Consider the following 13,810-nt stretch of genomic DNA (forward strand, 5'->3'; position numbering starts at 1 on the left):
ATTTACAGATGTTTTTACTTTCTCAGCGGGAGAAAGGTGTGGCATCAGTACAGGCTGGAGCACTGGAACGATCCAATTGTTTTTTATTTTTTATTTTATAATACTGTAACATTGACAATCACTTCAATTTCTAGGTTTCCTGACACAAGAGGGAACACCCTCACTGATTGGAACAAGAGAACAAAAATGAGAACATATGGATGTTTTTCTGCCTGACAGTGTTTTCTACACTGTTAATGTAGGACATGTTGAAACACTAATGAATGGCATTTTACATGACCACATGAACGGTTTTTGGGTTTTCCTACAGGGGGTCTAGGTAGCCATTTAATAACAGTGGGCTATCATGAAATACGGTTGTGTGTATGATATGGAGTTTTTACAAAAGGTTCACTCAAAACTGAACAATATTAGAACTATTGGATAATTATGTCTTTTTTTATTTTTTTTTTCAACCATGGTGTTATAATACTTGTGTTTAAGACTTTCACAGGACGAATTTTGGTTTGAAATCTGGGGTAACATCCTGCATCTTTCTTACAATGTGCTGATGAGTCTGTTTGAGTGTGAATGAGAGTGAATGTGTAGGCAGATGGCCTTTGATGGGTTTTAGGATGGTCTGTGTAAATATGACCTCAGTTTAGTGTGTAGCTGTGTGATATTTTTTCTTATTTTAAACTATTTAGGGACACTGAAGGTTTTGTTTCATAAATATGTTTTTATTACTGCTTTAAGGGACAATTTTAAGGTAATGACGATTTCATATTTTGCTGTCACGATCTGGTTAAAGCTGAATCATCTCCTTGTGCAGTGAAATTAATATGAAACGAGAATTCAGCCTTGGCTTAAAGCAGATAGATGTAGTTATTAGGAAACTGTGTTATCCACTTTGACTAACAACACTAACAGACTAACCTAAATTCTAACTAAATAAACATGGTTTATATTTTTTATGGGTAACTGATTGGACAGGTTGAAATTTTAGCATAATGGGGGAAAGTTCTTCCATTTTTGTTTTTCCACCTCTAAAATTGTTTTTCTTTTGGAAATAAGAAAACACAGGGGGATGTTACAAAGATAAGATATGACGGATGGAACTTTGAAATTTACATAATCTCAGTCTAGTTTGAATACTAGATGGAAGATTTGGAGAAATGGTGGAACATCTTATGATATTTTGGTTTTTCAGCTAATTATTATATAACAGTAGCTACGTTTACATGCGCAAAATTTCCCCGATCCGATCCAAACCTTGGTTGATCGGAAATTCAAAATCTCCGTTTACATGGACACTAAATGAAATGATCCGATCATGACGTGTGTATACATGTACCAAGCGTTGGATCAGATTAAATCTTTTAAGCATGCGCAGAACTTCCTGCCAAACTTGGCAGTTCTGTCTGCGTCTGGTTTTTGGGAGGCCTGACAAACGAAGCGCTCGGAGCGAGCGGAAAGAAAAAAGGAGAGAGGAGGAAAAAAGCGTTTGGCAGCGAAATGTACGAGAGAAAATGTAGAGAATGAGCGATTGAACTGGCGTGGGAGAGCGAGTGGGCTGTGGAGAGAGAAAAGAGGAAGAGGATAAATTCCTGCTTCCTGCAGCTTTAAATGAACTTGAGTGTATAAGTCGGCGTTCCTAGACTCCCCCCGCCATGTTGTTCACAGCGAGAGCGAGAGCGACCGGTGGTTTCCTGTTGTTGACAAGGCGGAAAAACGTCACGCTGACGTCGCACACATGCGCAGTGAAGATTATTTTACTCTTAAGATCCGAATGGGTGTTTACATGGACGCCAATCGGAATGGCGATCGGCAAAAACCACCTCTCTCATTCGGAATTAAATTTAGATCCGATCGGACCGAATCGGATTAGAATCTTCAGTCTGACCTGTTTACATGAAACATTTTTGATCTGATCAGGCCTTCAATCCAATTAGTTGTGTCCATGTAAACGTAGCTAGTGACTTAGATTCCAAATTGTTTTCAAAATGATAATTTTATTATATCAACAGGGGGAGAAGGAGAAGTACACTCTAATTCCTGGTAAATTTTTGGATATGGTTAATGGTAAATTAGTTAATCAATAATTTTGATTTTTTTCATTCAACAATAGTGAATTATGAATTTCTTTAATGTAGAGTCATATGGCCTTCCTGCTTTGCTACAATATGGTGTATGTGATATAAAAGCTTCTACTAAATTAGATTTGATCATCTAAAATTGAACGGTTTCAAATAACATCTATGCCATGTTTATTTACATTTAAAATTGTTGATAGATTTCTGCATCACTGCTGACTTTGATTATATACAGTTGGGTGTAAATTCTTTGTTGAGGAAAATTTCGGTTGAAACTGCTATGAAATTCAAATAAAATGTAAATAATTTCTGAAATTTTAAAATAGGACTTTGTCTTGAAGCGTGGGACAATGATAAGGATGTTTGGTATTTAGTAGAACAATATGAAATTCATAACTATTTGACCAAGTGCAATTCAATCACAACTTTTATTGGTATCAGTACTAGGACATTTTATAGTTTATTCTAATTCTTTAATGACTTTGTGAGGGTTGTGATTTTAGAATTTGTAGTTGGTATTTGGCACAAGCAGAGTGAATGTCATCGAGGTATTGACGTTTATTGATTTTGAACAGTAAGTGTCATTATTTTCTTAATTCTGGCACATCTGATCGTGGACTATTTTAACAGATTTCTATGTTTATTTTTTGCAGTACAGGATTTGGGGCAGTTTGTGCTATAACAACAACAAATCTAGAGCCACACGGGAGGATGCATCACAAGATAAATTTTATTTATAATAGTGAAAGTAACAAAATGTGGCAAATATAAGTTTTGCTTTTTAATTACTTTTTATTATTTTTTCTCTGGCAGTTCTCCTTCCTTCTGACTTGATGGCAATCTTGGGGGAAGGGTCTTTTAAGCTCAGAGATCATGGGAAGATGTATTTGAAGGGATCTTCTTGATTACCGCATCAGGCCACTGTTGTTGCTGAACAAAGACATGATGATGCTGCACTGTGCCCATCTTCTGCTGCACTGCTGTATGAAAGCCAAACGCTGTTGAGCGATTACGAAGGTCAGTGAAGGCGAACTGTTTTCCTGCTGTCACGTGAGGGCAAAGTGCTGCTCACAGGACCTGGCAACAGATGTCTCTTTTGAGTGTTGTTTTTCCTACCTGACTGAAAACAAAAGGGACTCAAGCGTTATCTGGTGGAGTCTTTTATGGCTGGGAATCAGCAGTGAGTCGGGACAACAATGATGATAGCCTTTTGTCCAAACCCGGACGGGGGCTTCAGTAGATGACTGGTCTGCTGGTTTCTATGTCCTGCTCTGTCGACCACGAAAGGCTGACCAAAGTTCATCAAAGCGGGACTGTATCCAGATGTTTCTGCACTGCTGGAAGGACTGCTATTCTGGACACCTTCTGATTCAGCAGATAAAGAATTGGGGCATGGCAAGTCGCTCAGCGGTGGTCCTGTTGTGTGTTCTCATGTTTGATCCTGGATTCTCACCTCTGATCATGTGACCTGGGCGCCAAAGCCCACTCCTGGGGTTCCCTTCAGTCTGCAGGTTGGAGACGAAATGGGTGCCAACTAAACTTGGTAGTGGTTAATAAGTTCTTTTCTTTAAATTTTTGTAGTGTGTGATGCCATTGTTCTCTTCTTATTTTAGATATAGCACTGATGCGCCCTGCTGTCTTCATGTCCTGAAGCCCTGCAGTGTAATTCTAAGTGTTGAGGACACCCCATCTCCTGGGGTCAGAGGTTTTACAATGCAGTTGGGGGTTGGTGTGCACCAACTGTTACGACACTGCATTCCTCCATGGTTCACTCTGTTTGTCTCACAAAATGCTAGTGTGTCTTTTTCCCTTCCTGCCTGAAAAGAATGGGCAGGGACTAACGATTGCAATTACATTTTTTTTAACTATAGCTGAATTGCATTGTGTGTTACGCTTCATCTACTAAGGAAGATGATCTAAATTTTATTTACATAGTATAGTGGCTATCATTCAGTAAAACTAAATTTAAATTTAAATTGAATTTACAATTAAGGTGTTAAAGTGGATTGGGTGTCTATAGACTGACTTACTGAGCAAATGACACCAAGTTCTGTGTTGATTTCATAAATTTAATCAAACATTAGAATTCTTTGATTGAGGTGTGCAGATTGTAACAGCATCTGGGACACCATGTTTGAATTGCATCCAACTGTGTTACATGAGGCTAAAGTTAGTGGTGATAGCGGATTTCATCTCAATGAGTTGTATAGGATTTTTATTGTATTCTATGACAGAACATTTGTTCTGTTATAGAAACAGGGGGACATGAATGGAATTGATCTAATAAGCAAATTTTTAGTTTGGATCTCTCTTTACTTTTCGGAAAAAGAGGTTATTGAAGTTAAATCAAAATACATTAAATGTTTTACGGTGTATTAGCAGCATTAAAGATGAGCTAACTATTTGGATATGAAATAAGTAAAATTTACAAATTGAATATACTACACAAAATATTGTCTATCAAATAATTTACATAAAATAGTGTTTCTTAAACTAAGGAAGGTGATTGTTGGATTGTTGCATCTCTATTCATATGTTTTAAAATAAGTTGTTTAACTAAGACATCCAGGAAGGTCTAAACTAAAGATTTACATCATTTAATAAATTTAGCTGTATCAAATCTCTCTCCAAAACTGAAAAGGCATTGATAATTGATAAACAATATAAAAAGGGTAATACATTATTCAATTAAATATTTTATAAATAGGTTTTCAAAAGAATAAATGGATCAAAGGTAAAAATGATTGAAATTTTTGGGGATTTAAAACTATGATTGGAATAAAGTAGGTCATTTTTGATATTCAGTGACTCATGTAAAACAGGCTGATCATTCTTTAAGGTTTTAAAAAAATAGAAAATATGATGATTGAAATTAAATTGGTCTAAATTGGAGATTTACAAATTAACGATTATGGAACTGCTTCTAAAATACAGTTAAGTTTTGGGTTTAACATGATAGGAAACTTTCATTTCTCATGTAGGCCTTATATAAAAAGAGGGTCAAAGGATTGTTAAAATACAGCTCCAAAGTAGTAGATTTATAATACAAAAGGAAGTCAGTAAAGCTGTCATAAAGTGTAGGATCAATCATTGACCAATCAACAGGGTTCTCTCCATATGAGCTCCAGACAGGACGGATGTTTCCAGGACCTGCTACCCGCATTCCAGGATGGAAAGGTAAGCTTGCACATTTATCTCATAAAGATTTCTTCAATGAGTTACAGGTCCTGGCAGCGGAATTTACAAAATACCAGACGACACAGGAACGTCCAGGCTCGGGATCAGTTCGGGAAATCGACTGGGTGCGCCTGAAGGTCATCAAAAGAAAATGGTCTGAACCTCGCTTCGCCAGACCATACCGAGTCGTGGAGAGTACATCTCATGCTGTCCGTCTGCAAAGGAAAAGGAGACACGTGGTTCCATTGGAGTCAGCTGAGGAGCCACGGCGCACGCTGCAGGGCATACAGGAGAATCTACAGTCTCAACCTGCGGTTTGAGGAGTGTCTGAGGCACATCACAGCGCGGAGGAGGATCTGCATTTCCGGGCAGAAGTCTGCCAAAACCACTTCATTTTCCTGAATTACAAGGCTTAAAAGGCCCGGATAGGCACAATAATCCTGTTCCGGTGTCCTTCCATTGAGAAAAGGAGATTGCAACCTCTCCTTAAACTCACTGTTATATTGGCACAAGACTCCAATTTTCAGTGAGCAAATGACACTCAGGTGAAAACCTGAGGTTTACAACCGAGGAGGAACACGTGAAGGATCAGGCTACAAGATCATCATTAACTTATCTTCTCTTTATTGCGTGTTTTCGTTTTTTGCGAACTCTTCAAGAACATTCGTTTTTTTTGCGCGTATTTTTGGATCGTTTCCTGACGAAGAATTCATATTCATTTTTGAAAGACTATCGAAGGAGCATAGAGACGAACTCTAACTTCTTATTCTTGAATTGTGAAAAAAAGAAACTAGGAGGTGCTGTTTAAAAAGGGGACTGTTATAAAATTGGGCTAATGTTTTAGTTTTTTAGTATACTAAATAGTTTTTTGGTTCCTCTATTAGAAGGCTTAATCAATTTATTTGTGAGGTCTGTGTGTATCAGACCTCAAAACGGGGACTGTTAAAGAAAAATGATTATTTTTAGCTTTTAATACAGTTAATCTTATGGCATGTGTAAACACTCTCACTTGAACATATTTCTTAATTTTGAATAAGGCTGTGTTAATGATTTAAAACTACTAATGGGTAAGTATTTAGAGCACCAGGCCATAGAATGAGTATCTCCTGGGGGGTGAATAACAGTTAAGCCTGCAGGAGAGATTTCTGCTTGGTTTACAGAAGGTCAAAAGTCTTCCAGAATAAACAACCAGGGATGGTGTGAAACTGAATCAGGAAAAAGGCCCCCGCATTCCACATCAATTCTGTGGAAGCTTATCTTGTGTTTTATGACCCTAAGAATTCTAGATGCCAGGACAAGCTTTCCGCCTTTTCTTGTTAAAACAAAGAAGCAAATGACCCCAGATGTTTGCAGTAAATAAGGGGAAGCTCTAGGCAGTGTCAGAGATGGCTTTTGGTTGGAGGACCGAGGGCCAGCCCTTTTTGAATGGATTAGATACAAGAGGATAAAGCTTTCTAAATAGAAGTTACAGATCAGATTTTGCTCTTGCAAACTCTCCAAAGATGTCTTGTACGTCTTTGCTTTCTTTCCTCCTATGTCAGGTAATGGAATGTATGTCTCTGTTGTTCTGCAGTTTCTGGTGTAGGTTTGTGCATTGTCTTATTTCTAAGTTTATGCATTGTCTTATATTGGATTAAACTCTGTATTTCTGTGACGTCAACACGCAATGTTGGTTTTTATTACCAAGCGCAGCTCGCCGGGTGGACCTGGAGAGGGAAGAATGAGAAGCCAACCTTTTTCCAAAGTTAACTATGTTAGAATATTTTCTTCCTTTACAGTAATGTTACCCAAACACCTCTTCTTAACCTAATGCTAACAAAACCTGTTCGCTAATGCTAACAGAACACCTTGGGTAACCTAATGTAAAACAAACACCTCTTGCTCACCTAATGCTAACCAAATATGTTTGCTAATGCTAACAGAACACCTTGGGTAACTTAATGTTAACCAAACACCTCTTGCTAACCTAATGCTAACGAAATACGTTTGCTAATGCTAACAAATCACCTTTGCGTAACCTAATGTTAACAAAACACCTCTTGCTACTCTAACTCTTACCAAATACGTTTACTAATGCTAATGGAACACCTTTGTGTGACCTAATGTCACACAATGTGTAGCTCTGACCTTTATGTTAAGAAAGCATCATTTATGGACCGATCCTATAATTCTTTGTTTTATTTTGTACCTGACGTCTGGACAGAGTCTCTCTGCGTTTAGCCGGCATCTCATAGACCACCTGCTTCCAAAACTTGGAGGACAGCTCATTGCTCTTTGGACCCCTCCACTTGATAACAGATAAGACCTTATGAGCAGAAAAGCAAAGGTTAGTGCCAAGGTCACTTTTTGCATCTCCTTCTTTTATCCACCATCAAAAGACTCTCTACCTTGATTGTATGTTTCAGAGCTTCCACCTCTTGGTAATTGATGACATTCTTCAAGTTCGCACACTCTATCATGATCACCTAGACAAACAGAAACAGAGAGAAAAGAGGAAACATGTAAAATCTTCACCAACTGAGTTTTAAAGTCGTAGGGAAGCGGCTGTTCCAACCGTTGCATTTCCAAATTCTCCTGAGTGGTGCACGACTTTAAACAAGTGAATAAGGTGAATGTAATAGTAGGTTCCCAATGGGAAATTCCATTGGGACCAAGTAGCACTAAATTGGTGACTTAGAAACGACACTGTCAAGGAACGCTATGGACAGAGGAAACATGCAAGAGGAGGAGAGTTTAGTGTCGGAGGTTGTTGATGAGCTGCGACATATGAATCAAGATGCCATGACCAAAAACATTTGATTGACAGATGACTGTTGATATATGATTGGCCGAATTGTTTTAAAGGATTGTTATAAAAAAATAAATTTTCTAAATTTTGGGACAATATTGTCTGATAAAGAGTACATTTTTATTCATGTTTAAGCCAGAATTATTTGACATTTAATTATGACTTCCTTATGACTTCAAATCAGTAAGGAGCACAGATGATCTACAAAGCCCACCTTGATCTCTCCTGTCACCAGCATGGAGTGGAGACGCGTCTCTATCTGGAAGATGCTCCAGCCTCTTTTGGCAACAAACTCCGGAGTCAAAATGATAATCAGGCGTCTGCTCTGCTCCACGCTGCGCGCCAAGTCCTCAATGTAAGCTGAAGGAGAGAGAAGTGGTGAAATAGAGAAGGGACAGAGATCCATTAATGCAAAGGAAAAATGCCAGCTAGCTGTAATCACAATGCATTTATTCAAAATGCACCAAATGATTGAGGGCTGTGTTGGTCTATCTGGAACCTTTGGGAGATGAGTCCCTTCTCATAGTCACTGGGATAAACATGTCGTGTTCAGCTGCAGATAAAACCTTTGTCATTATGTTTCCTGCATTAAGGGCTCATTATAGTGTGTGTTCCTATTTTTCCAACAAATTAGATTTCACATATCCCAGCACTTACAAGAGGGTAAACATAAATGTAATAAAGTTTTTGCCTGTAATATTTCGATGCAATGCTACTGAGACATTACGCCGAAATAAGAGTCTTATCAGAACGCCTTTGCAGATGATGCGACAGAAAAAAATAACTACCCACATTGTGCCCAGATTATACTTTTACAGGGAGTTTTACTTTAAAAGCTAACATTATTAATGTTCTTTATCTTTTGGCTGTGTAGCTGACAGATAAGGAGTAATTTTTAGGTTCTTTAACTTACATTAGAGATTAAAAAAGACATATTTCAAAATGTTAGAATTGCTGATTGAATAAGTTCCTCATCCCAGCAGTCCACTTTCCATTTGATTCCTCCAATCATCCTTACATGGATGCAAGATACCTACATTGTATACAGACTTTTAGGAAATATAATTGCTTCGCTTTGCCTTTGGTCTGCAGAGGAAAGGACAGTCATCAGTTTCTGGTTGCTGGTTCTGTAAACCTACAATCATAGTAGACTAGAAAATAAGCCTATTGAGCCTTTTCCCCGAGTAACAACATACTAAACCATTTTTATTTTCTTGTCCAGATTTGAGGATTCTGTCAATTTTCAATCAATCCTGATGGCATAAAATAAAAGGGCTATTTAAGAGTTCCCACAAATGGATCTTGTTGAGATATAGAGTAAATATTTAAAGTGGTAGGGAAGCGGCCATTACAACCGTTGCATTTCTGTATTCTTCCGAGTGGTGCACAACTTTAAAAGAGTGAATAAAGTGAATGTTATTGGTCGTTTATCAAGGAGGCGGGATTGTTGTGGCGGAAGGTTCGCAAGAAAGTTCGATTGTGGCTTGTTTCTCTAAAGCATCTTGCTAACCAGTTAGCAACTTAGTGGATGAGTTTCCTCCGTCATACATTTTTTATTTAGAGGAGGAAAGCGGGGATGAAGATCTTATGGAAGAGGACGCCAGGGCGGCAGAAGCTTGGTTTGGTGTAGAAGGCTTCCAGCCGTACATGTTTGAGCCCTTGCCTCGCAACGCTGCCAGTTCTGTTAGCTCTACGCCTGCTGAAGACACAGACGTCCATCCCCGTGAACACTGGGACGGAACTCAATGGGAAAGGAATGATTCTGATTTCATTTGTTGCGTATATTAGCTGCGACATATGAACCAAGATGCTATGACCGAAAAAATTTGATTGACAGACGACCGTTGATATATGATTGGCCGAATTTAGGTGTTCAGACTGACGTATAACTAACTGGCCTGCATAAGATAACGAAAAACCCCCACAGTTTTTAAGACGGGATGTTTTTTAAATATAAATTTTCTAAAGTTGGGGACAATATAGTCTGATAAAGAGTACATTTATATACATGTTTAAACCAGAATGATTTGACATTTAAATATGATTCCCCTACGACTTTAAGGGGTTTGCTGAGGCACCCAGAGTGGAGGCTGTGGGGATCGAACCGGGTACTTGCAACCTTCTCACTGCTCTAACCACTAGGCACTTCCCACACAATATTGTAGCAACATTCACTCCAGAGAGTCAGAGATGTCATACAGGTTTACAAATGATCTATGAATGCGTATCTTTTAGAAAATAGACCCTGCAGGAGGTCAGGTGATGGTTAGGGGTGGATGGTGACATTCTGTTAACTACTCATTTAGTTTCATGCAACATTCTCCATGTTGTCTTACTTAAAACTGCTTGCCTCTGTAAACACCAGATTTCCTCCTCCTGTATATCTTACTCGTCCCAGTCACGTCTTCACCTGCTAACTGAATTAATGACGCAGACTCTCTAACATCACATTGTAATTTCACGCTCAATCGGAGAAGCACAAATAGAACAGAACCTCCTGAATTCAGCCTGTTTTCTGCCTTTCATCCGCTGCTCCTCTCCATCAGTCGTTAAGCCCCTCCTCCTTCCTCTTGTCCTTCAACCCCTGTGCCTCAGATTATGTTAATCAATTAATAAAACAGCTCAGACCAGTGCCCCGTGTCCTCGCCTCTTTTTGCTCGTTATTTATTTTGTTCATTGTGTGGCACTAAGCAGGCAGGATAATTGAATTATTTCTAGAAGACGCCTATCTGTGCTCCACTCACTCTGCAGCTCAGACAGAAATGTGTGTTTATGCACAGCAGACATTGTATTGATGATATTAATTAGAAAGGTCCCTGACTCTTTCATTAACTGTTTACTTTTTTAAACTCTTTCAGTCTTTGAGAAGAGAAAAATGCTCTCAGGCTGCAAACACTGTGGGACAAATGTCTCCAAATTCATTTAAAGGCCATTTCAGAAGTTTGGAAAAGGTTCTGTTGAGAAAATATGATAGTCAGTGTCTAACCAGGAGTAGATAACTTTCTGAATCTCCTATTTGCCTCAGGGGTCTTGTTAAACACTTTTAATATTCTAATTACCTCTATCGGTTTGGGGTGACTCTGCAAAGAAGCTTTTTATCAACATGCGACACGAATCTCATTAGAGAAATAAGTCCTTGTTTAACCTTTGCAGGACCTAAAGCAGCCGAAGCTCTGCCAGACTGACTGCAGCGGCGGCAGGACTCCAGCTGTGTCGGTTTGAGGATTTTCTAAACTAATCACATAAATATAGAATATCGATTATGATTTGAAGGCATTTCTAGTTGGCATGATTCCTAAATGCAACAACTTGGAATGTTTTCTGTAGACACTGAAGCTGGTAATCAGCATTTCACACTCTATGCCAGCGGTCTTCAACCTTTTCAAGGCCAAGGACCCCCAAACCGATGGCGAGATGGAGCGGGGCCCCCTCATTATATATATTGTATGAAATTGTGTTATATCAAAGTAATTCCACCCTGGGATTATTAAAGTATTTCTGATTCTGATTCCTGGTTGATGGGACAGGTGTTGTGAATGAAACGGTGTCCAGCTTGAAAGAGCTCTTGTGTGTTGCTGAATGTGAGCATTGATGACTGAAAGACATCCGCTGCCTCCATTTATCTGTTTACTACAGTGTGTTGGATTCATGTTAATGTTTATTTAAAGACATTTCAATTAATGGAAAAAACTGAAGGGGGAATATGAAAAAATAAAAAAAAGTCTAATTATCCAAAACTTTCCCAACATGTTGAAGACCTCTGCTCTATGTCATCTAAGCCTTGCCCCCCAAAACCAAGAGGCCAGCGGTTTGAAATTGCAAAGAGAATCCAAAACTGAAAAAAGATAAACAAATCTAAAAAATTTTTTTTTGAATATTTCTTACATTTCTCCTTTATTTTTTTCTCCAGGTGTATAGAATTGTATAGAATTTTTTTCACAAGAACGCGAGTACGGACTCGTGTCCTCACCAAGTACGTTTTTGAGAAGAACCCAGGAAAGTCTGGACTGGAGCGAATGGGAGCATGCAGCAGAAATCTGGGTCAGTTGGAACAGAAGCGTACTGATGACGTCACCACACGCTCTGCTCGTCTGGAGCTGCATTTCACCTCCTGTTATTAATAGTCTCTAGATGATAATAAATTCTGACTGACTCTTTTATGAACTGTTTACTTTTTTAAACCCTTTGAGTCTTTGAGATGAAGCTAATAGCAAATTAGCTATTATTTATCACAACCCATATTAGTATTTGTTAAAAAAAAGATAATTTTATGCTACTCTTATGGGGACTATAGCTCAGGTTTTTTTGAAACAAGCTGTTTGAGATAACTTCATTTAAACATATGTCACTTTTTTTTAACTTCAATCAGACTAAATCTGTTCAGTTTTAGGTCTTTTAAGAACTTCCTAATTATTTCTGCATCCCTCGGCGATGGTGCATGTCATGAGCCCGTAACGTCACCAATGACCCCTCACACCCCCACCATGGACTGTTCTCCCTGCTGTCCTCTGAAAAGAGGCTTTGCAGCATTCGAAGCAGGTCCAGCAGACTCCGAAACTCTGCATCACACTGACCATACAGTATAGCCATTCAAAATTTCCCCACTCTCTTCGATGGGCCCTTGGCTGGTCCCCTAAAATTCTGTTTTAGGCCCCGTCCACACGAAGCCAAACCCTGGCCTAAATGCACAAATTTTTCACCAAACCAGCCTCTCATCCATACGAAGCCGGCGTTTCGGGGGTCTGTAAACAATCTTTTTTTTTATTAAGCCTTCAGAGTGGGAAGATTTTGAAACGCCGTTTTCGCGTTTCAATCCTTAAGCTCTAACCGCATTTTTTTTTTTTACACGCATGCGTCATAGCGTCGCCTCTAAACACGCATGCGCGACACAGTATCACAACAACAATGGCGCTGTTGCTGCTAATGCTACTCACCCTGCTGTCGGGCTTACAACAGAATCTTCTTCTTCTAGAATATCTCCAGGAAGAACAGAACAATATCGACGACATAGTTCAGCACCTGAATTTGACTGAACCACGAAAATGGACCCGCAGGGCAACCATGTATAAATATTAGTGCGCATGCCCAACATTTCGTCGCCTATTTTTGCTTTGGCACCACAGCACCACTTACAGGCCTGGCATACATTTTGCAGCGTTTTCATGCATTCGTGTGGACGATCACATTTATTTTACGTCTCCGTCTTTCCGACAAACGTTCTGGAAAATATTAGCGTTTCGTGTTCGTTTTGACTTCGTGTGGACGGGGCCTTAAACATCTAAAATATTCCTTCTGTCATGATTTGTGGACATTTAGATCTAAAGAGAAGCGCCATCTCCTGGTTAGACCATGTAATTCAGTGAAAGGTGGAATCAGAGTAAAAAAATATGCACACCGAGGAGAAGGCAAGTGGCTGGAAGTTGGAGGGGATTTTGCTGTCATTCGGCTGGGTTTGACTGGGAACGGCCATTTTGAATGGCTGCTAATGTATCAATGCATATTTTTACACCATGTTTTTTTCTCCCAATGTTTACATGTGATCATTGCCGCACTTTAAGCAATGGAAAGGAGCTCATGAGAGCTCTACAAAACCGAAATGACAATAAAGTTTGTCTAAGTCTAATTCTTGGCAAATATGATGGAATCATTGGCCCAGGCGGATGTTAATTCAGTTGCTTAGTTTTGTAGAAAAAGCCGATCACACACGACACAAAATTAAAGTAATTTCGAATGGCAACTGTCTGGCTTTAAGAAACACTAAAAGTAATCAATA

The 13,810-nt window shown here is 39.0% G+C and overlaps 1 protein-coding gene across 2 annotated transcripts in view; it reads right to left on the reverse strand.

Moving 5' to 3' along the window:
• The window catches only part of il1rapl2 (interleukin 1 receptor accessory protein-like 2), a 690,042-nt gene that overhangs the window by 15,610 nt on the left and 660,622 nt on the right, over window positions 1–13,810 (reverse strand). For both annotated transcript variants that reach the window (XM_038295945.1, XM_038295944.1), the window contains exons 13-15: window positions 8,252–8,397; window positions 7,637–7,714; window positions 7,438–7,554 (exon numbers count right to left, since the gene is read on the reverse strand). In XM_038295945.1, coding sequence (XP_038151873.1) covers window positions 7,438–7,554; window positions 7,637–7,714; window positions 8,252–8,397 — 341 coding nt within the window. The remainder of the gene's footprint in view (window positions 1–7,437; window positions 7,555–7,636; window positions 7,715–8,251; window positions 8,398–13,810) is intronic.

Source organism: Cyprinodon tularosa, unplaced genomic scaffold, assembly GCF_016077235.1.
Source record: "Cyprinodon tularosa strain WSP-4 unplaced genomic scaffold, ASM1607723v1 ctg363, whole genome shotgun sequence".
NCBI lineage: Eukaryota > Metazoa > Chordata > Actinopteri > Cyprinodontiformes > Cyprinodontidae > Cyprinodon > Cyprinodon tularosa.